The 24,612-nt window shown below is 51.4% G+C and overlaps 2 protein-coding genes across 2 annotated transcripts; one reads left to right on the top strand and one right to left on the bottom strand.

Moving 5' to 3' along the window:
* The first annotated feature begins 4,183 nt into the window (after positions 1–4,183).
* Positions 4,184–16,286, top strand: Dok4 (docking protein 4). Its single transcript, XM_031340928.1, has 9 exons — positions 4,184–4,405; positions 9,099–9,306; positions 12,715–12,822; positions 12,973–13,087; positions 13,348–13,467; positions 13,561–13,750; positions 14,392–14,530; positions 14,685–14,805; positions 14,900–16,286. Exons 2-9 carry the CDS (start codon positions 9,241–9,243, stop codon positions 15,016–15,018), a joined length of 978 nt encoding a protein of 325 aa, XP_031196788.1. The 5' UTR covers positions 4,184–4,405; positions 9,099–9,240; the 3' UTR covers positions 15,019–16,286.
* Positions 16,234–23,057, bottom strand: Polr2c (RNA polymerase II subunit C). The gene is made up of 9 exons (XM_031340929.1): positions 22,871–23,057; positions 22,716–22,765; positions 20,132–20,200; positions 19,947–19,999; positions 18,299–18,427; positions 17,912–17,963; positions 17,463–17,631; positions 17,282–17,356; positions 16,234–16,713 (listed from the first exon to the last, which is right to left on the bottom strand). Exons 1-9 carry the CDS (start codon positions 22,954–22,956, stop codon positions 16,569–16,571), a joined length of 828 nt encoding a protein of 275 aa, XP_031196789.1. The 5' UTR covers positions 22,957–23,057; the 3' UTR covers positions 16,234–16,568.
* Positions 23,058–24,612: the final 1,555 nt, after the last annotated feature.

Here is a 24,612-nt window from a genome sequence, read left to right as displayed (position 1 = left end):
GCACCTTCCTCACCTGATTCTAGCTTGTGTCAGGTTGACAAACAAAACTAGCCAGTACAGTGGCAAATGTGGGTCAGGTGATCAAGGCCAACCTCAACTTTATAATGAGTTTGAGGGTAGCCTGAACTACATCAAACTCTGTCACAAACAAACAAACAAACAAACAAACAAAAGAACCAAACCAACAGCTTCCCCCCAACCCCAGGCAACCCCCACAACAAGGATCATCATTTTATTTACATTTTTTTGCGGTTTTTTGAGACAGAGTCTATGTAGTCTAAGGTGTCCTGGGATTTCCTGTCTAGTCCAGGCTGGCATTTAAATCACAGTACTCCATCTCCACCGGCCTACAGCATGCTGAAATCCTAGGCACATGCTGTCATGCTTCCCTTAGGATTGGAGATCTAAATGTAAAATCTAAAATTATGAAATCTGTGAAATAAATAGAATAAAAAATAAATAAAGAAAGAAAGAAAGAAAGAGAGAAAGGAAGAAAAAGAAGGAAATGCATTTTCTAGACTGGCTTCAAAAGGAAAAGTAAATAATGTGCCCCTTATAAAAATTTAAATGGTTTTGTTTTATAAGAGTATCTATTGAGCTGGGAGGTGGGTCAGTGGTACTCCATTCCCTGAGTTTGGTTTCTTGCACAGAAATGATGGGAGGGAGGGAGGGAGGGAGGGAGGGAGAGAGGAGGGAAATGGAAGGGAAGGGAAGGATGTAGCTGAGAGACCTCAGTGGTTAACAGCTCTTGTTACAGGCTGGTGAGATGGCTCAACGGGGAAGAGCACTGACTGCTCTTCAGACCCTCAGCAGACCCTTCTTCTTCAGAAGGTCCTGAGTTCAAATCCCAGCAACCACATGGTGGCTCACAACCATCTGTAATGAGATCTGACGCCCTCTTCTGGTGCATCTGAAGACAGCTACAGTGTACTTACATATAATAAATAAATAAATCTTTAGAAGAAAAAAAAAAAAGAGCTCTTGTTACTTCTCCAGAGGACCTGAATTTGGCTCTCACCCTCGATGAGTGACTCACAACCACCTATAACTCCAACTCCAAGGGATCCAACACCCTCTTCTGGCCTCACACACATGTGCCATTCACTTACAAGCACACGGGCACACACAAGGAAAAAAATAGCAAATCTTTTAAAAACAAAACAAAACAAGACAAGACAAGACAGGGGGGGTGGAGAGAGGTCTCAACAGTTAAAAGCACTGACTGCTCTTCCAGAAGGCCTGAGTTCAATTCCCAGCAACCCCATGGAGACACAACTATCTGTAATGGGATTTGAGGCCCTCTTCTGGGAGTGTGTGAAGACAGATCACTCATATATATAAAACAAAACAAAATACACACAGAAAAACTAAGGTCTGGGCTACACAGTAAGTTCAAGGCCAGCCTGGGTAACTTATCGAGAGCCTATCTTGAAATAGAAAGTAAAAAATAAGGCTGGGATGTAGCTCAGTGATAGAACACTTGCCTACCATCTGAGAGGCCCTGGGTTCAATCACCATTAACAAAAGTTACTGAGTGAGAAACTGCTGAGCATTACACTCTTTATGATTCCAGCCGTGAAACCTACCAGCTGTTGAAATGGGGAACATCAAGATGTCCCCCAGGGTTACAGAGGAAGGAAGGGAAGTGGGTATGACTAGAGAAGGGAAGGGGGCAGAGGGACACCTTTGCAGATATAAAAACTCCCTATGGTGGCTTCAAGTTGCTACTTTCCTGTACTGTGGCTTTTCAAGGTAGGAAATACCAGGGACTCAGATTGTCTCTGTGTTAAACCATCCACCTGCATGTGGATCTACAAACAGCCTTATAAGTGTAAATTCAAAAATTAGGTAGAAATTTGGGTATAGTGTCACTTGGGAGGTAGAAGAAGGCAGGTCACTGTGAGTTCAAGGCCAACCTGGTCTATACAGCCAGTTCCAGGACTGCTGGAGAAATCCTGTGTTTAAAAAAAGGAGGAGGGAGAGGAGGAGGAGGAGGAGGAGGAGGAGGAGGAGGAGGAGGAGGAGGAGGAGGAGGAGAAGGAGGAGAAGGGAAGAGGAAGGGAAGGAGGAGGAAGAGAGGGAGGGAAGGAGAGAAGGAAGGAAGGAAAGAAGGAAGGAAGGAGGGAAGGAAGGAAGGAGGGAGGGAAGGAAGGAAGAAAAATATAAAAATAAAGAAAGAAGATAGGGAATTAGATAGTACAGTGGGTAGAGGTTAGATATTGGGTAAAAATTTTGAAAGAGAATGAAATTTAGGAATCTCATTTAGAGATGATGCTTCTTAATTTCATTATATTATTGTGATTAATTTTGCAGCTCAGGGGATTGAACCTAGAGAAGGTTCTTTCCTTCCTTCTTTCCTTCCTTCCTTCCTTCCTTCCTTCCTTCCCCCTCACTTTCTCTCTCTTGCTTGCTTGCCTTCTTGCTTGGTTTCTTGCTTGCTTTCTCTTCCTTCCTTCCTTCCTTCCTTTCTTTCTTTCTTTCTTTCTTTCTTTCTTTCTTTCTTTCTTTCTTTCTTTCTCTCTTTCTTCCTTTCTCTCTTTCTTCCTTTCTCTCTTTCTTCCTTTCTCTCTTTCTTCCTTTCTCTCTTTCTTCCTTTCTCTTTTTCTTCCTTTCTTACAAGTAGGATCTCACTAAGTCTGGGCTTGAACTCATCAGCTTCCTGCCTCAGCCTGGGATTATAGACAAGTAGCACTGGGCCAGGCTAAGAGGCTTCTTTATTGTTGAAACTCATTTTTTTTTCTTCGTGGCCATACAACTTCTCTAACTGTGTCCCAGGATGAAAGCACTGCACTGTGAGGGCTTGAGAGCTGAGGACTTTATGAGCTGCTATTTGAAGTAAAGCAGAGGGTCAAGTTTGGAAGATGCATGGGAAGGTCATGAGGTCATGGGAAGATCAGGAGGTTCAGCTTAGCCTCCAGGAAGGAGAGAGCCATCTCCTGTCCTGTAGCCCTGTGGCTTCCACTTAACACATTTTAATGACAAACCTGGGACATTTTAAGGGGACAGAAAATGGCTCCTCTAGTTTGTTGGACAAGGCTGAGTCTCAAGTGTTCCAGCAGAGGGGGTGGGAAGGTAGGTTGGGAGGGTATGGGGCAGGGGATATATATATACATGGGTACTGGGTTCTTGATTCCTTCACGCACTAGGCTGATCCCTCACAGACAGGGGTTACACTTGGGCATTCTCATTTCTCAGGATTTCAGTCAATTAGGTACAGCCTTTTGCTTTGTATTTATGGCCTAACGTAGGGGTTCTCACTCAGATGTCAGCATTTGACAGAAGAACCTGGAGAAATGTTAAACAGATTTCTGTCTGAAACTCCCACAAGTTCTTGATTTCACCAGTCTAGAGTCGGGGATGGAACTTACTTCATGATCACACTCAAACTTCTGGTTGAGAGACCATGCTTTTGAATCTACTGATGTATGTACAGATGTAGCCAGTTATGGTGGCAAAAGGAAGCCCAGGGTCCAGAAGATAGAGGCAGAAGGATTGCCACAAGTTCAAGAACAGCCTGGGCTACGTAACAAGCATTGTGGAGCTGAGACAGATCCTAAGGCCTAATAGCCTAATGTAGTCTAAATTGTAGAGCTCCTTATCTCAAAATACAAGCTGGAGAACTACCTATCTGGAAGACACCCAATATCAGACTTTGGCCTCTATTTGGGCAAGCATGAATACACCACACACACACACACACACACACACACACACACACACGACCTAGTCTCAAAATATCAAGTACATAAATGAAAGTAAACGAAAGCGTGATGTAAATAAAAGATAAAAAGGGGGAAATAGGTGAGTGCAGCTGAGTGTGCGACTGGGGAAGTGGAGCAGGTACTGGGCAGGCCTGAATGTCTAACAGGGTATTGACTCTTGAAGTTGGGAGGTGAGGTTCAAAGACCGGGAGTTGATACAGGGTTCAGCCTCCAGCAGATGCGAGGCAACGTGGTTTTGAGTTTTGGAGCTCAGGGAAGAGCTGGTGCGACTGAGGTGGGTACTAGAAGTGTGCAGAGGGCTAGGTTGCCAGGCGGAAACTTCTGTCCTAGTAATAAGACATTGGCGGGACTCTGGGACTGGGCGGATCTCCCGGGTGAGGCGTGGCTCCGAGAAGGGGCGTGACACGACGCCAGGGATGGGCGGGGGCGTGGCGGTGGGGCGTGGCGTGGCGCCAGGGCGGCGCGGGGCGTGGCCTCGAGGGGCGTGGCGTCGCGACTCGGCAGAACCGGCTACCTCCCGAGTCTCCGCTGGATCCGGAGCTGGCGGCTGCGCTTCTCTCTAGTCTACAACCGGAGCCGCGCGCTGCCATCCTACCTTCCCCGCCGGGCCGCGCCGAGACGCTGGCATGAGCCCGCCCCGCGTCCCGCGGAGCCAGCGCCCCGGCCCCGGCCTCAGCGCCTAGGTAAATAGGGGAGTACGAAGCGGGGAGGAGGGGGGGGGGTGTCCCTAGGCCTCACCGAGCCGTGAGACTCCCGCAACTCTCCGCCTGGGTCGACCTTGGTTACCTCTGGAACCTGCGGGCTCTCCCAGACATGGGAGCGTCCTACTTTAAGGGAGGAGGACTCAGACGCGCCTCTAGAAGCCAGCGGGACCCAGAAACTCCCTGAACCGTCCTCACCCAGCTCCCAGCTGTAGGAAGCGCAGGTCTGAGTCCTACCACACCTGCATTCCCTACATATCCCATCAGAGAAACCCAGATCTCCGGCTCCCTGAGCCTCTTCCCGGAAGCAGCCTTCCTCGCCTTCCTGCTCCCCAAATTCCAAGAGACACTTTCCTTCTTCTGCCTACTGACCTGCAAGTGGCTTTCCTATTTATTGCAGTCCTCCGGGCCATCAGCCTCCTGGCCTTAAAACCTTTCTCCTCTGGCTCTGGGAGTCTGTACACCTTCTTTTGGAGACAACTAACTGATATCTGTCACAGCAAAAGAACCGGAGCGGACCATTGGGCAGTCCGGGGTTCTGTGCAATCTGCCTTCTTGGAGCAGTGGGAGCAGAACAGTTGCCAGGCACTTACATGGAGGGCTGGGGTGGAGGGCTTTGATAAGACAGAGCAGCCAGGGGCCGGGTGTCAGCACCAGCACATTCCAGCAGCCGCCAGGGGCTGTGCTTCCTGCATAATCTTTGCTGGCCCTTTTCAGAGAAATGCGGGCTACTCCGTAGGCTTCCCAGGTAGGTCCCAGGAACTGTGTCCCTCTCGCTCTGCTGCTTGTCTCTGTGCCTGGGTGCTGGGTATTCCTGGGCAGGGCAAGAGGCTGGATGTGACCTCATCCAACAACCCCGGCCAAGGTGGGGCCCCTAGCCAGGCTCAGACACAGTGTCAGCAGCAGCACAAGTCCCCTGAGGCAGCTTTGAACCAAATTGTGGATCATGGACCGGGCTGGTTCTCCTGGACTTTGCTGGTCTTGCCAATTGGCACCGAGATGTGGAGAAGTGGGAGCCTTCTGCTGCTCACACCCTCTGGAAGCAGAGCTGATAATGGTGGTGACGAGGGAAAGGATGGGGGACAATCCTAGATATAATTAGTGTCCCTCCCTAGATTGGGCACCCACTCTGTCCTTTATTAGTGTCCTGGTCACTGGGATGGAGCTATAGCTAGATAGAAGGGGCTTGGGAGCTTCATTGTAAGTGTCCCTACATGGCCAAGTGACGGATGAAGGAACCTGCACATCAAATCTTATAGTGACATGTGACAGACTGAAACACTGGATGTTGAGAGGCAGCTAATTAGTAAGGCCAGGGTGTCAGGAAGGCCTAAAGGAGGAGGCAGACTTTCAGCGGAGATCCAAGTGAGGCCGTGGAATATACTTGAGACCATGGGGGAAATGTAGTTAAGAGGCAGGAAAAAGCAAGCGCAGTGAACTTTCCTGAGAAGACTTTTATGTACTGAGAGGTGGCAGGGTACCAGGGGAGAACAGAGAGCAGTGGTGTGACGCATTGGACCACGTTCCTGGAGACCATGAGTATTCAGATGTCCTGACTCCTCATGTTCCTTTGCCTAATTCACTACTCGTAGTTCTCCTTGGACCAGACCTTCTGGGGATTAGGGATCTGGGGAAGTGCCCCCTACTGGTCCCAGTTAGCAACCACACAGGAATGGGACAGCTGGTAGATATGGAGGAGAGTTCTCCATGCAGGAGACAACCCACCTGCAATCAAATCTCTTCTGTGAAGTGAAAACAGAGGTCGGTGAGATAGTGTCCTGGTAGGGCTGATTTGCAGCCCTGAGAAGATCAGATCTGTCAAGGGTGGGGCAGCCTGGCCAGGCAGGCAGGACTCAGGCTCAAGCCACTGGCAGAGTCTAAGCCAACGGTGTTTGTTTTAGAGCCAAGGCCTCCAGGCAGGATTCTGGGAGGGAGCATTTAGTACAGCCTATGGGGCAGGTGGGTAGGGAGGGCCCCAGAACACCTCCTGCATTCTCTCTCCATGATGCTGCCCTTGCTGGGGAGGGCAGCAGTGCGTTGTCCAGCCTGGCTATTTGTGGTAGCCTGGGCTAGGGCAGCTACTATCCCTCTAGGAATAGCCAGCCACATTGATACTAGGGCAGAGGAGAGGTGGGTGGAAGGCTTAACCCTCGAACCATGAGAATGGCTACTGAAAACCCACATCGCCCATTTTGTATACAGTACTCAAAGCTGAGGGTGCCACACATTTGGAGGGATTTGCCCCTCTGTGGGCCTGTGAGAGGCTAGTAGTGGCCATGAATGGGTAGGGGCTTTTGTACTGCACTTATTGGCTGTTGAGCCTTGGAGGGGGACCTCGGGGCAGATTGGAGACTACCTTTTTTTGTTTGTTTGTTTTAAATCTTGTACTCAGACTTAGCAGGGGGAGCCAGTGGGCATGGATCCCTCTCTTGATGCTCTCTTTCTAACCCTCTTTGCACTCCATTTTGGGAATGGGTCAGTATTCGTGTCTACAACTTAACTGGGGACTGAATGAGACCAGAGGCCAGAGAAGGCAGGTCTTGGGCTCCCCCATACATGTTACTTTTCAGTGGTTTTAGTGTTGGGTGTTCTTTGGACAAACACAGCAGAAGCTCTGAGACCTTAGTGGCCCATGGGTTGTACAGAGGAGATGGCTGATGGAGCCAGTAAGAAGGAGTCTGCATTGGGTTTATGGAGACTGGTTTGTAATGGGCTTGTGGCCTGGACTGGACAGGAAGGTCTGGAGCATGTAGCTTCCTCCTGGCTTTACTTCCTCATTTAAAGTAGAAAGACTGGCCTTGAACTTTTATCCCCATCCCCAGTGTTGGGATTATATCACTACATTATACCTGTATCCTTTAGAGAAAAAAACAATACCCCCCCCCCAAAAAAAGAAAAAAAACTATGAAAACCAAGTGACTACACAGCATGCTAGAGCTGTATTCCTTGATGTCTGGGCCACCTTAGAAGAGCACAGGGCCTGGTGACTTCTTGGGGGCAGGTTGGGAAACTGGCCTTCAGTGCTGGGGACAGCCAGCTTTCTAGTCATCTTAGGAGGGAGCTCCATGGAGCCAGTACTTGTCCTGGGGACAAGACAGCCCCAGAGGCAGGTGGTGGAGACAGAGCTAGGAAAGTTGACCCCTCCCTGGCTGCCAGAGCTCAGGTGTGACAGGGCTGTTGATGATTAGACCTGGGAGAGGCAGGCACTTGCTGTGGGGGCATCCTGGATGTAGGAGCTGGGATAGAGGATGTGAAGGGATAAGGGGACTGTCACTATACAGAAGAGAGAGGTAACCCCTCTGCCCCACCTCTTGTTTGCCTGTGCCCAATGGAGTCCCATCTGTTCCTTGTTAGGGACTCAATAGACAGGCCTCTAGGAGATTAATTAATACCAAGCTGCTGGCAGACTGAGATGCATGCCTGCCCTAGGGCCCCATTCTGGCAGCACAGATGGCCAGCTGACCCCAGAAATGCTACTGCATTGCCACCCAGTGATCCTGGAGATGTGGGGAGCCTTGTGGGGAGTACAACCCTGACTACCTGGCTTCATGGCAGAGAAAGTTTAGGTGGTGGCAGGAAGCCAAAAGGGGCTACAGGACAGTATTCCACACAGGGAACTTCTCATTCATCTTTGGTTGGGTCCTGGGCTTGCTGTGTGACCTAAGCCTAGTGGCTTACTCTCTCTGGGCTATTTTCTTTTCCAGTATATAAAATGAAGGTGTTAGATTGAGCCATGGCTGAGATTGCCTGGGTCTGTGTTAATAGAGCCCAATTCTCCCCCTGCTATTCCCAATTTTCCTGACTTGCTTAGGCTATATCCCATGCCCTGGGTCACCCTCCTAATAATTAATGCCTGCCCATGCTCAGAACATACCTCTGCTTGGCTTGGCCAGACCAAGTGTCCTGTTGGGACCCTGTCCCCACCCTCAGGCTGGCCTACTCCTTCCAGCTCCAAGGCCAGGGTAAATGTCTACTTTCTCAGAGGCCACAGCCCACAGTCCCACACACTCCCCAGACTTATCCACGGCCCCACCCCTTGGACTCTGCCCTCCTGCCCAGGAAACGCCAATACCCAGAAGAGCTGCCCAAGAGTCCAGGGGCCAGGAGCAGGGTCTGAATGACTTGAGCTGGTGACTCATAGCCTCATCAGGCTGGAGAGAACCAGGTATAGTGTAGTGGGCTAGAAGTGTAGGCTTTTGTAAATACAGAACCCTGGGCCATTTCCTGACCCCCCCACCATTTCCTGGAAGTACTTGGGGGGGGGGGATGCGCTCTGGCAAGTTGCTCTAAGTCTGCCCTGAAGTTGTAAGAGGCTGGCCAGGTGCCACCAAGCTGAGGGGCCCGGCTCCTCCAAAGCCTGCCTCCCTTCCTTCCCCTCTTTTTGCCTTCACCTCCAAAGCAAGCAGAACGGGAGCCAGCCATCCCAGGAAGGGGTTAACTGCCAGCCCCGGCCGTGAGGGAGGGGACTGGGCTGGACCATTTTTCTGCTCTGCCTCCACCTCGCTTTTCCTGAATGGTTCTGCCGTCCTGGGGTGGGGAGGAAGGGAAGGAGGAAGGGCGGGCAGGCAGAGGGAGGGAGGAGTGTGGGAAGAGGAAGGAAAAAAAGAACGAGACAGCTAGGGGGAGAGAAAGATGTCACTGGGTCTAATCTCCCTGTCATTTGGGTTTCTGGCAGGAGCTGAGCGAAGAATCTGCTAGAACAATGCTGAGGCGGGGGAGGTGAGGAGTGTCTTAAACAGGTGATCGGGGACACCAAGCCACCTGGGCACCCCTCCCGGACTCAGCCCAGCCGGCACCCCAAAGACAGTGGGGCAACCATGGCGACCAATTTCAACGACATCGTCAAGCAAGGCTATGTGAAGATGAAGAGCAGGAAGCTCGGGGTGAGCCACCCTGGCAGGGGCCCTTGTCAATAAACAGTCCTGAGGATGGGGTCTGGAGGCATGGTGTGTGGGGGCATGCTGCCCGCCAGCACTGGGTACTGTGTGACTGTGGTTTGAGGCTTCTCAACACTGGCTGGCTGGCATGTGGCTAGCCAGCCTCCGTCTACTGCATCTCTCGCCCCAGCTGGGCTGGCTGGCATCCCGGCCACTGGACCAGTCGTGGTAGCTGACAGGCTGGCAGAGGCATCCCCGCTATTGTTGAAGTTGTGGCCACAGCGGCAGAGGCGCTGGCAGCAGCGGAGGTGGCAGCCACAACCCGGTAACAGGAGTGACTGGAGAGTGAGGCTGTCAAGAGTGGAGAGCAGTTTTGGCTCCTGGGCCTCCTCCCCTTGCTCCCCACCCCCTTTCCCCTCCCTCCCTTGCTTTACTCCCCACCTCTCCTGTCCTCTTTTCTTTGAAGTGACCCTCCCCCTTCCCCCCCACCATACACTCCCGTCTCAATGTGTTCAGAGCCTGCACTCGTATTTTAGGTGGTTGCTTTGGGTGCTAAAGAATTGTTTGGGAAGGAGAGTGGCTCGTTGGGAGGTAGGGGTAGGGACATCAGGGGCTGAGGCCAGAGAGGCTGAGGGACTGACACTTCTCCACGTGCGGGTGGCATGGCCCTTGCTCTGGGACAGGCTGTTTTCCTTAGAGTTGTTGGTGGTGGCCCTGAGCTGGGGCTTGGAGTGGCATATAGCCCTCCTCATCACCCCATACTGGTTTCCAGCTGAGGAAAATTCCCCAGAGGCATGAGTAGGGATCTAGGTTCCCTTTGAAGCCTCTGCTCCCATGCCATCCCCTACCTCCACTGAGGGGTTCTTCTCAGCAGGAAAGCAAGCCTTGGTGACAGGTGGTCCCTCCCTGCTACCTTGATTGGTTGGCTTCAAAGCTTCCTGGGCTAGCCTGAGGGTGAGGAGATGCCCAAGGATCACTTGTCTTACTCGGGGCCACCTTGAAGTGGGGTGACTCTTGTTCCTCCTGGCTTTCTGAGGCCCTTCTCGGGCTGTCTTGTGTCCAGACAAGAGCCAGCAGTCCACTGCCTTCAGCTGGACCATCGGTAGATTGAGGCAGGGCTGCTGGGTATGTTCAGTGTCTCACTGGCCCAAGCCTGGTAGAGACTCTGCTCTTTCCAAGACAGAACAAAGAGCAAGGCTCAGGGCAGGCAAAGAGGCCCCAGGAGTAGGGACCTCATTCCTGCCGCCATCCCTTATTCCCATGCTTAGATCCAGCAAGTCCCCAGGGGCCAGCAGAGCTCTGTCCAGGGCAGGGATTACCAGGAAAGCGCTGGCTACGGGGCAGTTCTGTGTGGTCACTGTCAGACCTGTTACAAGAGGATTCCCAAACCTCAAGTAGAGAGGTGGACAGACTGGGGGAAGAACTGGCAGGTGGGGTGTGGCCTGGCCCAGACTGGTATCCACTGTGTCCAGGGAATTCTACTCTCCACAGACCTGAGCTTACTCTGCAGTCCTGTGAGGGGCTAAGCTTTGCAGTTGCCCCAGGCAGTGTCTTATCTCAGTCTCCAGGGATGAGGGGGATATGCTGAGCGGGATGGTGCCCACCCTCCCTTCCTACCTGCCAGGGCCTCCCCGCCTCCCTCAGCAGAGCCAGGCAGAGTGCTTAGGAAGAGCTGATCAAAGACCTGTGAGAACTGAGGAGAGCTCTTGAGTGCATGGCTCCCTGGGGTTGTGTGAGTGTGTATCTGTAACTAGGCAACCAGGGTGTTCAGGGCCCCCAGGCCTCCCATGTTGCTGCCTGCTGGGGTGGGCTGGGGTGCTTGGGCAGCTCCCACCCATTTAGTTTTCTATCCATTCATCCGTCTGTCTGTCCATCATGTCCTCCATATGCATGGCTGTCGGTAATTGCTAGCCAGTATTAGCAAATGGTGTGAAAATATGGTGTACTCGGTCTCTGCTTTAAAAGGGCTCATGTGGACAGAACAGGGCTGAGCTAGGGACAGAGGTGCGGTGCAGACATGCTTCCCAGAGTCCCAGACAGGAGCTGAAAGTGGCCCAGCTCTAGAGACTTCCAGGGATAAGGACTGTCTAGGTTCATCTTGTTCTGTGATCTGCTTGCCAAAGGCCTGGTACACCTTTGGCACCGGTAGAGAAGTAGCTGAGCTAGCTGCCCATCCCTTTGAGACTGTGGCCCTATGGCCACAAAGGTGTGGGATAGACACGTTTCCCAGGGCCCCAAACAGGAGCTACAAGTGACCCAGCTCTAGGGAATTCCAGAGACAGAGACTGTCTAGGTCATTTTGCTCTGTGATCTGCCTGCCAAAGGCCTGGAGCACCTTTGCCATACACAGAGAATGTAGCTGGGCTGGCCAGTGACTATGGCCCCGTGGCCTCCTTCTTGCCCTTCCTCTGCTCAGCCCAGGTCCTCTTGTTTGCACTGACAATGGCACAGGGATGTCTGGGAAAAGGTCTGGCAGGCTTGAAGCCTGCCTGCTGGTGGGAGCTGGTAAATCCAAGAGAGCCTTGAGGTAGGAGGGAGAGGCTCTGCAGGAGGTCAGATGGGCGGTTCTGGAGGAGCTGGGACAGCCTTTCATGGTGTCCGATAGGCCAGTTTGTTTCTGGAGAAGGGTCACCTCTTTAGGAGTTTATGAAGCTCTGGAGAATCTCAGCGGCATAGAGCACAGAGCACTTAGTGGTTGGGACAGGCAAGTTACCACATAGGGAAGGTACTATGCTGTGGAAGCTCTGCTGGCTCATAGCTTTGCCCCCTTAGCCTCTGTGGGCCTCTGGTCCCCATGGGAACCCCCTGTGGCACACTGTTAAGTGCTGAGGGAAATCCTTGAGGGGCAAGAGTGATTCCCCTCATAACCAGAGTCTTGCCTGAGCCCAAAGAGCAGGTCAAGAATGGTGCAGACTGGCTGTGTGCAAGGGACTCAGTGCACTTCTTGTCCCTGGGAGACCCCATGTGTGGCGAGAGTAGTCTATCCTATGGTAATGGGTGTGTCTCTGGAAATCTTGTCTTCACACTAGACCCATTAGGTCCTTCCTACTTGCTCTCTACATAGTCCACTAGTCTCTGAAATGGAGGCAACAATGGGACTGCCTTCAGGAGTGACCCCGACACTGAATTGTGCCAGCACCACACATATGGATAGGAAGCATTCCACAAATGCTCCATTACACAGAGCACTGCAGAACAGCCCGGCAGCGATGATCAGCACCCACCTTGGCCATTTGGGTAGGGCTACCCCTCTGTTGGCTGGTATCCTGTAGCTACCATCCTAAGGTTTTCTCTAAGCTAGGGTCCAGGGAAGGGTGTAGTACTGCTCCCTCAGGGGGCTGGGGTAACTTCAGGGCAGCATTGTTGGTGATCGTGGTCCAGCAACAACCCAGTCATCAACTTCTTGACCCACAGATTTACCGGAGGTGCTGGCTGGTGTTCCGGAAATCTTCCAGCAAGGGGCCCCAGCGGCTGGAGAAGTATCCTGATGAGAAGTCAGTGTGCCTCCGAGGCTGCCCCAAGGTTAGGGGCCTGGGCCCTAGATCCCCCAACCTGTGAGCAAAGATGACTCGCTGAGTCCGGAGGTCTGAGAGTACCTTCCTGGGGAACACAGCTATGGGAGGTAGGGTGAAGTGCCCTGGCCTGGCTAAATCTCTCGGGATGTCCTTCCAGGTGACTGAGATTAGCAACGTCAAGTGTGTCACACGGCTCCCCAAGGAAACCAAGAGGCAGGCAGTGGCCATCATATTCACTGACGACTCCGCTCGCACTTTCACTTGTGACTCAGGTAAGGCCCCGGGACTGTAGGCTCCATTGCTCTCCTCCGGCTGGTCACAGTCAATGGTCCAGGCAGTGGGTACCAGAGCAAGGGCAACTCTTTACAGTAAGAGTGGAAGAACTGTGCCCTTAGTGGAGCAGTCCCAGACAGAGGCGGACAGGCAGACAGCAAGGTCTTCCTGCAAGGTGCAATGAGTCAAGCCAGGGCAGACTGGGTGGGCTGCTGGGGACTCTGAGCTGGCAGAACTGTGAAGTGCTATTTTTCTCTAGAGCTGGAGGCAGAGGAGTGGTACAAGACACTGTCAGTGGAATGTCTGGGATCACGGCTCAATGACATCAGTCTGGGAGAACCTGACCTCTTGGCACCAGGAGTACAGTGTGAACAGACAGGTGAAGCTGGTGCTGGGTCTCAAAGTGGGGATTGGGGGGAGGGGGGAAGGTGGAGCCCTCAGTTAGCTCAGCTGTTATCCACTGCTGTTGCAGATCGTTTCAACGTCTTCCTGTTACCCTGCCCCAACCTGGACGTGTATGGGGAGTGCAAGCTGCAGATCACTCACGAGAACATCTACCTCTGGGACATACACAACCCGCGTGTGAAGCTCGTCTCATGGCCCCTCTGCTCTTTGCGCCGTTATGGCAGAGATGCCACACGCTTTACCTTTGAGGCGGGCAGGTAGTACCCTCTTTCTTACCATCCTGTCTGGCTATGGCGGGTATGGAGACTGCTCTTTGCATGGCGTCAGGCACGACCATTCATCAGCATGGCAACCCAGGGGGGATATAATGCTTCAGCTTTACAGATGAGGAACTCAAGGCCAAAAGAAGTAATTAGCTTACCACAGGCAGGTCAAGCGAAGCTGTGCACCAAAGCCCAGCTTCTTGGCTCAGTCGCTGCCAGCAGTGACCCTTCTTTGTGGCCTTAGTACCAGTTTCCTATAAGAGGGTAAAAAAGCACCTAGCCTGACAGAATGATGGTGTAGCTAGGGAAGGCCCTTGCTGGAACTCCACTGGCCTGCTTAGACTTAAGCTCCACACCACCCTGTGTATCCTTGGCTGAGCGACTAGACTATTTTCCTGGATGGTTTAGGTTCCTCTAAATGAATAGGTCAATTTCTGCGAATCTTTCAAACCGCCACTGGGTATGTGGTTAACTACTGCTCAGCTCATGTGTACTGTGGCCCAAGGCCCCAGACCATGGCCATCCTCGCCCTGAAGACCTTCGTACACCCACAGCTGGCATTTAGAACTTGCATGCAACATACACACAGAGTGGCATTCCTGACGCCTTGCCCTCCTTGCTCCCTATGTCCTTAGGATGTGTGACGCTGGGGAAGGACTCTATACCTTTCAGACACAGGAGGGGGAGCAGATTTACCAGCGGGTTCACAGTGCCACCCTGGCCATCGCTGAGCAGCACAAGCGGGTCCTGCTGGAAATGGAGAAGAACGTGAGGGTGAGGCGGTGGCGGTTGCTCCAGGGCACTGGGAGGTGGGGCAGACATGCTAGCTAAATCTCCCCCAGTGTGCTCACAGGTGAGTCAGGCCGGACCTTGGGCTGGCAGCAGTGTCCCCAGAACTAACAGATGGGACCTCTTCTCTGGGTCACAGCTGCTGAACAAGGGCACTGAGCACTACTCCTATCCCTGCACACCCACGGCCATGCTGCCCCGCAGTGCGTACTGGCACCATATCACAGGGTCTCAGAACATTGCTGAAGCCTCCAGCTATGGTGAGTTGTCATTGGGGCCTGTATCTGCAGGGACTTCCTGGGCAAGGGCCTTTGGTGTTGGATTCAAATTCTGAGCCTGCATTTCTGTCCATAGGTGAAGGGTATGGGGCAGCCCAGGCCAGCTCAGAAACAGACCTCCTGAACAGATTCATCCTGCTTAAGCCAAAGCCCAGCCAGGAGGACAACAGTGAGGCCAAGACCCCTTCCCAGTGACAGCCAGACTGGTGAGAACTCATGATGGCTGGGCGGCCTGTTGGAAGGCTCACTGCCGCCGCCGCTGCTGCCACCGCCCATGGACAGCCTCAAGGATCTGGTGACCAAGAGCCAGAGGAGAGCAAGCTGTCCCTCCTTGACCTCGAGGGTGAGGCTGGACCTCAGCACATGGCTGGCCACACCTCCTGAGCATGAGGGGCTAAGAGCCACCGTGGGACTATACACTGTTAATGGTTTTAATATATATGGCTTATAACATATTCTGTAAAAACGAGGCTTCCCTCTACCCCTCCCCACCAACACATACCCATTTTTAATTCCACGACCAGGCATGGTCAAGGCTGTTTTTCAGTATGAGGGCAGCAGTGCCTGTCCTCAGTGATACAACTCTCCTGCTGCCAAGATGGCTTGAGCTGCCAGGGTCAGAGGAGGGGGACAATCAGACTGGCGCTGTCTGCTGGCTCTTTCTCAGAAGCCCAAGGGCCATGATAGCAGGTAGCTTCTGTCCTCTGGGCACAGTGACTTCACTGTACCATGTGGCAGCCTGGCACTTGGGAGTGTTGAGCAGAGGTGGCATCTGGTTTTTAAATGCACTTTCTGCACTGGCTCCTTCCTGCTCAGCAGGCTGAAGATGTCTTTGGGCGGGGCTCCCATCACCTCAGCAGTAGAGGATGGCTGGGGCCAGCCCGGAGGGAGGGCTGCAGCGGGACTGCTGTGGGGAGCACCTTGCTGCCCCCTTCACTGACCAGGGGTATAGTGCTCCAGCGGGGGGAGTCCCTTGCCCTGGGCCAGCCACTCCAGGCCAGATTCCAAAACTAAGACCTTCCTATCTCCCCACACGGTGCTGAGGCTCCCTGCTGAAATGCAATTAAAGCAATTGATTTTCTAGTGCTGGTATTTATTGACTACCGTGCAGAAGGGCTATCTTTCTATTCACATCAAACCTTTTGTTGCGTGTTTCTGTTTTTTAATACTTTAGGGTTCTAATTTGTGGGAACAGACCTTGTAAATAACCACTGTTCACATGTGTGGCAGAATGATAAGGGGGCCCCTCCCAGGGGGGCCCTAGAGCCAGGGAGGTGGCACAGCCAGTCCAACTCTGACTGTGACCAAGGAAATGACCACCCAGAGGTCAGCTAGTTTGTACAAGAAATGGGCCCAACCCCTTGGGAGGGAGGCAAAACTAGCTCAGTTAGTGGCACGATGACGCATGAAGGAGATTATGTTGTGCTCTTTATTGCCAAAAATAAAAACTTTTAAAAAGACAACTACTGTTGATCAATAAATATTCCTTCTTTTCTGTGCTGGTATGTGCCCCCCCCCACCCCCCCGCTAGGCTACCTGAAAACCACTACAGTAGGGCCATAGATGTTAAATGCCTAATAGAAACTGCCTTGTCTAACACCAGTGGAACCCCTGGTAATCTCTCCAATGACCTTCCAGGACGCAGATTGAGCAAGTGTAGTCCATAGCCCAGAAACCACAAGGGTTCCCAAGGTCTGAAATCCAGTCACCTTGAACTTAAGTCTTCTGCAGCAAGCAAGCTGCGGCTAGTTTATGGTGAGCACGTCACTCTGGATCTCATGGCTTAACTGAGTCTGTAAATCACTCAGCTTCTTCTTTAGCCCTGACAGGGCTGAGAGGACAATGGTTTCAGGTCGCAGTGAGCCACACGACTCCACATTGTAGTAAAACCTGAGAGACAAGAGTGGGGTGAGAGATCTCATGAGGCAGAGCTCGGACTCTGGGCAGACTTCCCTTCCATTCTGTGAGACTTGACTCCATTCCTATGAGGCCCTTGATCTTAGGACAGGACTGACTTCCCTTTCCCTAAAAGCCCTATGTAGAGCGGTCCAGATCCACTTCACAGTTCCAGGAAGCTACAGCTACTTCAACAGGGCATTGCTGTAAAAACCCTAAAATGACTCTGTATGTGCATTTCTACACTAGAGACAGCAGGAGAAGCCAAACATGATGCTGGCAACAGCCCTCAGCAGCAGGGGAGGGCTGTGGTCAGTCTCCATCTGGCTTGAGCCTAAACAGGAAGGCCAGAAAACAGCATGGGGCAATAAGAAGGCCCCTTTCCTCAAAGAAGACCAGCTCAAGACGTGTAGTTTGGCAGTTAGCTCTCCTGTCACAGGGTGAGGGATAAGGATGGGAGTGGGGGGTGGGGGTAGGGGTGGTGAGCTTGGGTGTGTGTCTGCCTAATAGCCTCCCACACCTATATTTATAATTACAGTCCCAAACAGGACTGGGGTCTTACCTCTCTGGCTTGCCGTTGGGGTCGTAGGGAGCCTGTGACTCATCCTCATCCAGCTCGGAATACTCACTCTTTGGCCTGAGGGCAAGCACAGTGAAGCACAAGTTAGCAAGGCTCTCAGAGCACCTACCTACCAATCTCTCACTATAGCCATTGCAACTTCCCCTTCCCCCGCAGAACATACCATTCCTCAGGCTTAGGATACACTGTATGCCTAAGTGCATTGTCTGGATCGTATTCAAAAGCTACCCCTGCAGTAGGGTTCCACTTGGCATGTTCCTTGCCAAAGCCCTTCTTGGCATAAGCTCGAAGTCTCAGCTCCTGCCCCTTCCTCAGCTTGACAATAAGGATGTCTGCAGGGAGAGGTTAGAGTGAGCCAGGAGCTAAAAGAGGTGAGTTCTCCAACTTGTGACCTGCAATACCGCATGAGGACAATCTACATCTTGACAAAAGGTTCCAAAGATGAATAAAAGAGACCAGGCAACTCAAAGGGGTACATCTGACCTCTACATCTTCAGATCACTAGCTTGATTGCCCCACCCCCTTAAACATCTTGCCCCACCCCCTTACTATCCTGCCCCACCCCCTTACTATCCTGCCCCACCCCCTTACTATCCTGCCCCACCCCCTTACCATCCTGCTCCACATAATCATTAGGGTCGTTATCCCGGTTCCGGGATGTCACCTGTAGGAAGTCCAAACAAACATGCATGAGCCTCTCATCTCTCAGTCACCTCTGGCAACTGTCTCAGCAAAAGCAGCCTATAATCTGTCAATCCAGGGAAAGGATTGAGGAGAAGGAGATGGCAGAGTTGTCCAAAGAGCCCAGGGGCCTTTAAAGGGGTCTCTAAACAACATAGGCCACATGTCACCAATACTGCTCTGTTCAGAAACTCAGGACCAGAACATCTAGGTGGCGGTTAATGTAGATGGTCACAGGGTAGGTTAGCATCTATCTCATAAAGATCCATTCCAACCTGTCCCACTTGGAGCCAGGGAGAGAAGAGCAAAGGCACTAACCGGAATAACCCGGGGGCTGTTGGAGATGAGATCTCGGGAGGTAACATGGCGCGTCTGGTCTTCATTGCACCTCACGTCGAGAGTGAACTCCACAGAACACTCAGGGCAGAACTCTTCACATGTGCAGTCCTGAGACAGGAAGGGCAGTTGGAATGAGGAGACTGGACTCTGCTTCTCCTAACTAGTTCTTTCCAGTTTCTTCTTGGTGAAAAATGGGTGACCAGAGTCCCAGCCCTTCTTGAATGTGACTTCGGGTTCACCTCACTTGTATAGCCCGCAATTACACTCCCTTTCCACGCCCACTGCTACAGGTGACCACTAGGGGGCATACTGCTAATACAGCAGTGCCTAGAGAGGATGTCTCAGAGGACCAAGGTAGGTATGGGACTAGATAGTCCTGTCTATGCAGACCAGCTTGGAAGTTACTGAAAATACAAACAAGGGAAGAACAGGAAAACAAATAAACAAACAAGCAAATCACCCCCAAAAACCAAAACACCGTTCAAGTTTTGGATTATTTGGGGAGGGGGGCTGGCGCTCATGTAGCCCAGGATGGCCTGGAATTTAGTATGTATATGAAACTTAAATTACTGATGCTCCTGTTGCTACTACTCCCCATGCGATAGAATTATGGGCATGTGTCACAACATCTGGCTAATCTTTACTTCAAAATCTCTTAAAGAAAATTTTACCCATATACAAAACAGAGGACAGATTGCCACCTGTCATAGGCCCACCTTCTAGCTTTCTGAATTACCAACATTTGCCTTTCTTTTCGGGTGTTTTGTGTGCTCGGAGACAGGGTATCTCACACTAGGTAAACCCCATAAATGGTGAGATACAGGCATCTAGTCATAGAGGATTACAGCACACTGACTGTATGTAGAAGAGAAGGGTCAGGGCACTTGAAGCTTATTTTCTAAAAGGTTAGGGAAGAATAAGGCAAATGTAGTAAAACATTAACATCTGGTAACTACAGAGAAAAAAATAAAATAAATGGGTGTTAATTAATGTTTCTCAGACAGGTGAGGGGACACACGCCTTTAATAACCACAGCACGAAAGAGGCAGAGCAGGCAGATTTCAGTTCAAGGCCAGCCAGAGGTACACAGTGAGACTCTCTACTAAAACAAAACCGTTAAGATTAAATGGATGGGAGGGTGGTGGGAGGCTGGAGACAAGCTCAGCTCTTAAAAGGACCTCCTGCTCAGTTCCTAGAACCTAAGTCCAGTAGCTCACAACTGCCTGTAACTAGTTCCAGGGCTCTGATGCCTTATTTTGACCTTAGCCCACCTGCATATGCTCAGAGACAGACATAAAAGTGGGTGTGTTCCCCCACTTTTTTTGTTGTTTTGAGACAGGGTTTCTCTGTACATTCCCCGCTGTCCTGGAACTCACAGATCCACCTGCGTCTGCCTCCCAAGCTCTGGGGTCAAAAGTGTGCCCACCACAGCCGCCCACACTGATGATGCCTGGATGTGCTGAGAGCAATCTGAAGCTCCATCAGAACCAAGGACTGCACTATTAAGACATCATTGCCATGATGAGTACGCCACACTCAACTGGAAGGGAGACACCAGAAAGATTCCAGGGAGGACTAGTCCTCTGCCCCCTCCTTGTACCTCCAGTCTACCCACCAAAACACATACCCGGGAGTACTGCAGCTTGTCCACAATGTCATCACTAGTGAGGGGGATTAAACCTGCAAGACACAGAAACGTGCTCTGCAGAACTGCCAGCAGCTGACCCATCACAAGAGCCTCCAGTAGGTCCCACAGGCTGGGGACAGGGAGCATCCCACTCTGATCCCTCCCACCTCAGCACCAGCACTCACCAAGCCTGTGCGCAATGAATTCATCATGAAGGACGGAGGAGTTAGCATCAATCTGAACCCAGTCAATAGCTGGAAAAAGCAGCAACAAAACAGGATGAGAGAGGACTAGCCACCAGATTAGCTTACTGTCTCCACTCTGCCCAGCACTCAGGAGGCAGAGACAAGCCTGGTCTACAAAGTGAGCTCCAGGACAGCCAGGGCTACACAAATAAACATTCTCTCAAAACAACAACAACCAACCAACCAACCAACCAAAACAAACAAACAAAAAAGAAAAAAGAAAAAAGAGAAAGAATCAAGTCAGTGCTTACAAAGTTTAAAGTGTCCAGACCAGGCTGCAAGGGACTCTGACTTCAAAGAGATAGCTCCAGGTTCAGGCATCCCACACTCCATACATAAAACCTTCCTGCCCCAGTGAACTGGGTGTAGGCCTTGCTAGTGACACACACACACACACACACACACACACACACACACACATTTAGAGCATTTAGGGATATTTAGGGAGTTGAATACTTTTCTAAAGATTACTTTAAATCTGCTACCTGTGCCAATACCAAATCCAAGAACAAAAGCTATTTGGGTACCATGAGCTAGAGGGATGGATGGCTCAGAGGTTAAGAGGTTCCTGGCAACCATGTCAGGCAGCTCACAATCCCTGTAACTCCAACTCCAGGGGCATCTGAGACCCCTGGCCACCTCCAGCACCTGCATTCACCTGTAGACACCCCCACACAGAGACACAGTAAAAAAAAAAAAAACAATTTAAAAAATGTAAAGTCAGGGAAAACACCGCTGAGTGCAAAACACCACAAAGTTCATGGTCCACCCCTCATTTAGGATATAACCAGATAGCCCAGTGGAATCGCAGCGCTACCCCATCAATAGATGTTCACTGGACGGCTTCAATAGGGAAAGTGCACTAACAACAGAACCCAACCCTTCTCAGGCATGGTTGGGCATGGAGGACTGTGTGTGGGCAAACACTTCACTTAAACATGGACCTAACCGCCCATAAGCAAACAGCTGCATGTAAACAACGACGTTCAGAAATCAAATGGAGTTGGAGCCCAGTTCTCAAGCAGCTGGCAGAGGCACAAGGAAGAGAGGCCAGAAGAGGATAGGCCCAACCTGCCCTTTCCTGCAGTGCTTCCTCAATCCAAGCAAGGACCAAGCTTCCCAACAACTTACTTCTGGGGCCCATCGAATGCCCCATCTACTTCCCATCATTCCCATCCCCCAACCCCTGGTGGGAATTCCCAGTCTCAAAAAACCTCGTGTGCCTATGTGTGTATGTCTACAAATCCTCCACTCCCTTCTTTTGGCCTCCTTCCTCTCTCTCAGAAGAAACAAACAAAAAGCAAAACACAACTGTTCAGACTCTCCTGAAGACAGGTGTCATATTTTGCCTTGTGTTATGTTTGCCCATTGTCTTGTCTCTACCTGAAAACTTACATTTACACATTGCAGCAGAAATAAGAAATCCATATATAAAAAAAGAGACCAGAATGGACTAAAAAAAACAAAACAAAACCCCAGTGTCTGTCTGTCTGTTTGTTAAAGAAAATCTTTTTTTTTTTCCTTCGAGACAGGGTTTCTCTGTATAGCCCTGGCTGTCCTGGAACTCACTCTGTAGACCAGGCTGGCCTCGAACTCAGAAATCCCGCCTGCCTCTGCCTCTGCCTCCCAAGTGCTGGGATTAAAGGCGTGCACCACCACCGCTCAGCAGAAAATCTTAAATAAAGGGTGAGTTCAGGTCCTGCAAGATGTCCAAGATGGTTTAGCAGGATACTGGTACTTATTTGTTGTCAAGCCTTATCGAGTTCACTCCCTGGGACCCATATGGTGAGAGAAGAGAATCCCTTCCACAAGCTGTACTCTGACCTCCACAGGTGAACTACAGTACTCTGGAGCCCAGAGATATGCACACACATGTAAATAAATGTTTTCAAAAAGACAGGGGGAGAAGACAAGAAAGTATAGCAGGGTACTACTATCTGAAAGGGCCGGAGAGAGCAAGACCACTGTGAGCCGGGCGGTGGTGGCCTTTAATCCCAGCACTTGGGAGGCAGAGGCAGGCGGATTTCTGAGTTCGAGGCCAGCCTGGTCTACAGAGTGAGTTCCAGGACGACCAGGGCTATACAGAGAAACCCTATCTCGAAAAACAAAAAAACAAAACCAAAAACAAACAAACAAAAAGAACACTCTGTGTGCATAACGAAGTCCGTGATTTTGTAAAATTAACATACATATTCAAAAGACATCAGTCGGTAGCGAACACTGACTTAAAAGCAAAAGTGCATCATCTACACTATGTCGGTAATGGCTGTATCACCTGCTAACGACGCCTAGCGTTTACACCTGACGGGTGAGGAGGCTGCAGCCCTCGGCCGTTTAACAGTGCTTAGTCTCGATTTCTGTTGCTCTGGGGTGGAAGAACAGTGTTGGAGAGTCCGCAGCTGAGCAAGGCACGCACTAAGGCGGGCCTAGGCTGCCCCCAGCCCAGCGCGCAGTCCCGCAGTGTTCTCAGCCCCCACCCGGGGCGGAGGCCCGGCGACACGGACTCCCAGGGAGGGTCGCTTACCTATTATGGGCACCTCTGCGATGAAGACCCTCCGAATGGAATTGGCTACCCTACCGGAGGAAAGACGGGTGGCGTGAGCGGCCCCGAAGCCACAGCCCCGGGGTCAGGAGCTCGAGGACCCGGCCGCCCTCCCGCCTATCCCCTCGCCGCCTTACGCCAGGTCCGTGTTCTCGATAATGAACTTGACGTTCTCTTCGGTGAGTTCCGTGATCCGCACGGTGGGCTGGTTGGCGTACGGCATCGCGAACCTCTGCCAGGCTCCTGCGCCAGCCGCACAGCGCGCCTGCGCGGCCACCAGCAGTTTGTCGGCGGGGCACCCGGCGCTTCCGGCTAGACGTGGTCGCAGCGCCACCTGCTGACCGGAGGCCGGAACTCTCCTGGCCCGTGTTTTCTAACCCCACCGCCGCCAAAATGCGCTGGACCTATGCTCTTGAAATCCCCAAGATATACAGCACAGAATTACATGTACGAGGTCATTCATGCCACTGTTATTTATAACTGCTAAAAATAACTCATTAGGCAATGATTGATAGAGACTTGGTTAAATGTACATACGGGACTGGAGATAAGAGCACTGGCTGCTCTTCCGTTAGACTTGGATTGTATTCCCAGCACCTATATGACGCCTAACATCTTTAGCTCCAGTTTCTGAGGAAACTCTCTCCTGCCATCTGAGGACACCAGGTATTCACATGGTGCACAAGCATACATGCAAGCAAAACACCATATACATAAAAATAATTTTTAAAATACATAGGAACACAATGAAACCTTTAAGAAAACCTTTTAAAAATTGTACATCTATACATAAACAAAATGGCTGGGGAGGTGACTCAAGTGTGCAAAACGACTGGCTGATAGGTTATTTCTCTGCCGGTAAAATGATCCAACTCAAGATAGACTAGAATATATTAAAAGGCAGGTTTCACCGGGCAGTGGCAGTGCACGCCTTTAATCCCAGCACTTTGGAGGCAGAGGCAGGCAGATTTCTGAGTTCGAGGCCAGCCTGCTCTACAGAGTGAGTTCCAGGACAGCCAGGGATACACAGAGAACCCTGTCCCGGAAAAAAAAGGCGGGGGGGGGGGGAAGGGCAGGTTTATTGGGAAGCTGCTCTCAGGCAAGTTCACTGGCCCCACGAACAGAGGCAGGGGAGTCGCCATGGGAAGGGCAGAGAGGGAGAAGAGAACGGGCCTGGGGCAGAGGGGAGGGGGAGGGGGAGAGGGAGAGGGAGAGGGAGAGGGAGAGGGAGAGGGAGAGGGAGAGAGAGTAAGAGCAAAATGTCTGAGCTGGAAAGTTCGGGGTGGGGGCAGAGTATGCCAGGTAAGGACTGAAGGAGGCCAGGTCTGCTTTGAGAGGTAAACTACCCTCAGTCCCTTGTCCCAGGGTGCTGAAACCAAGCACTGATGTGTAAGGACACAAGTTCAAATTCTCAGAACAGCTGTGAAGAGCAGGCATGGTAATGCAAGAGTCTGTAATCTTAGTGCTCCTTTGAGTAGGAAGATGGAAGAATCCCCTGCACCAAGAAGCAGACAACAGAAGACCCACACCAGAGCTAATGTCAGAGAGAGTACTGTAATGCATACACATGAAAAACAAAACCCATCATGTGTGTGGAAGCACAGCAGGCCTGACTGCAAGTGCTCTTACCCACTGAGCCACCTCAAAAGTCCCCAACGTATACTCCAACAATGCCCATATATGTTAGACAATACACACACTTTTCTTTCTACCCTTGATTGTATGATGCACTTCTGAAGTAGATACAATGCTCTCCACTTCTACAGATCTATGTAGTTGCACCTGAAGAGTTTAAATGGGCCTCTAAAAAGTGGCAGCTGTTCACACAGAGAAAAGAGGCCCTTAAACAGAACCCTGAAGGAACTACATTTAGAGGGCA

The sequence above is a fragment of the Mastomys coucha genome, unplaced genomic scaffold, assembly GCF_008632895.1.
Source record: "Mastomys coucha isolate ucsf_1 unplaced genomic scaffold, UCSF_Mcou_1 pScaffold22, whole genome shotgun sequence".
In the NCBI taxonomy this organism is placed as follows: domain Eukaryota; kingdom Metazoa; phylum Chordata; class Mammalia; order Rodentia; family Muridae; genus Mastomys; species Mastomys coucha.
Note: the sequence above shows the minus strand (reverse complement) of the source record. Positions and strands in the feature narration are given on the sequence as shown.

What these genes read in the sequence shown, in the direction of transcription:
- Polr2c (XM_031340929.1), bottom strand. Translation starts at nt 22,956, where the DNA reads ATGCCGTACGCCAACCAGCCCACCGTGCGGATCACGGAACTCACCGAA. An exon ending in ACAGCCCCCGGGTTATTCCG is followed by an intron (nt 17,964 to 18,298) that starts GTTAGTGCCTTT and finishes GACTTCCTACAG; the next exon opens with GTGACATCCCGGAACCGGGA. An exon ending in CCCAACGGCAAGCCAGAGAG is followed by an intron (nt 16,714 to 17,281) that starts GTAAGACCCCAG and finishes CTTGTCTCTCAG; the next exon opens with GTTTTACTACAATGTGGAGT.
- Dok4 (XM_031340928.1), top strand. Translation starts at nt 9,241, where the DNA reads ATGGCGACCAATTTCAACGACATCGTCAAGCAAGGCTATGTGAAGATG. An exon ending in TGAAGAGCAGGAAGCTCGGG is followed by an intron (nt 9,307 to 12,714) that starts GTGAGCCACCCT and finishes CTTGACCCACAG; the next exon opens with ATTTACCGGAGGTGCTGGCT. An exon ending in GCCTCCGAGGCTGCCCCAAG is followed by an intron (nt 12,823 to 12,972) that starts GTTAGGGGCCTG and finishes ATGTCCTTCCAG; the next exon opens with GTGACTGAGATTAGCAACGT.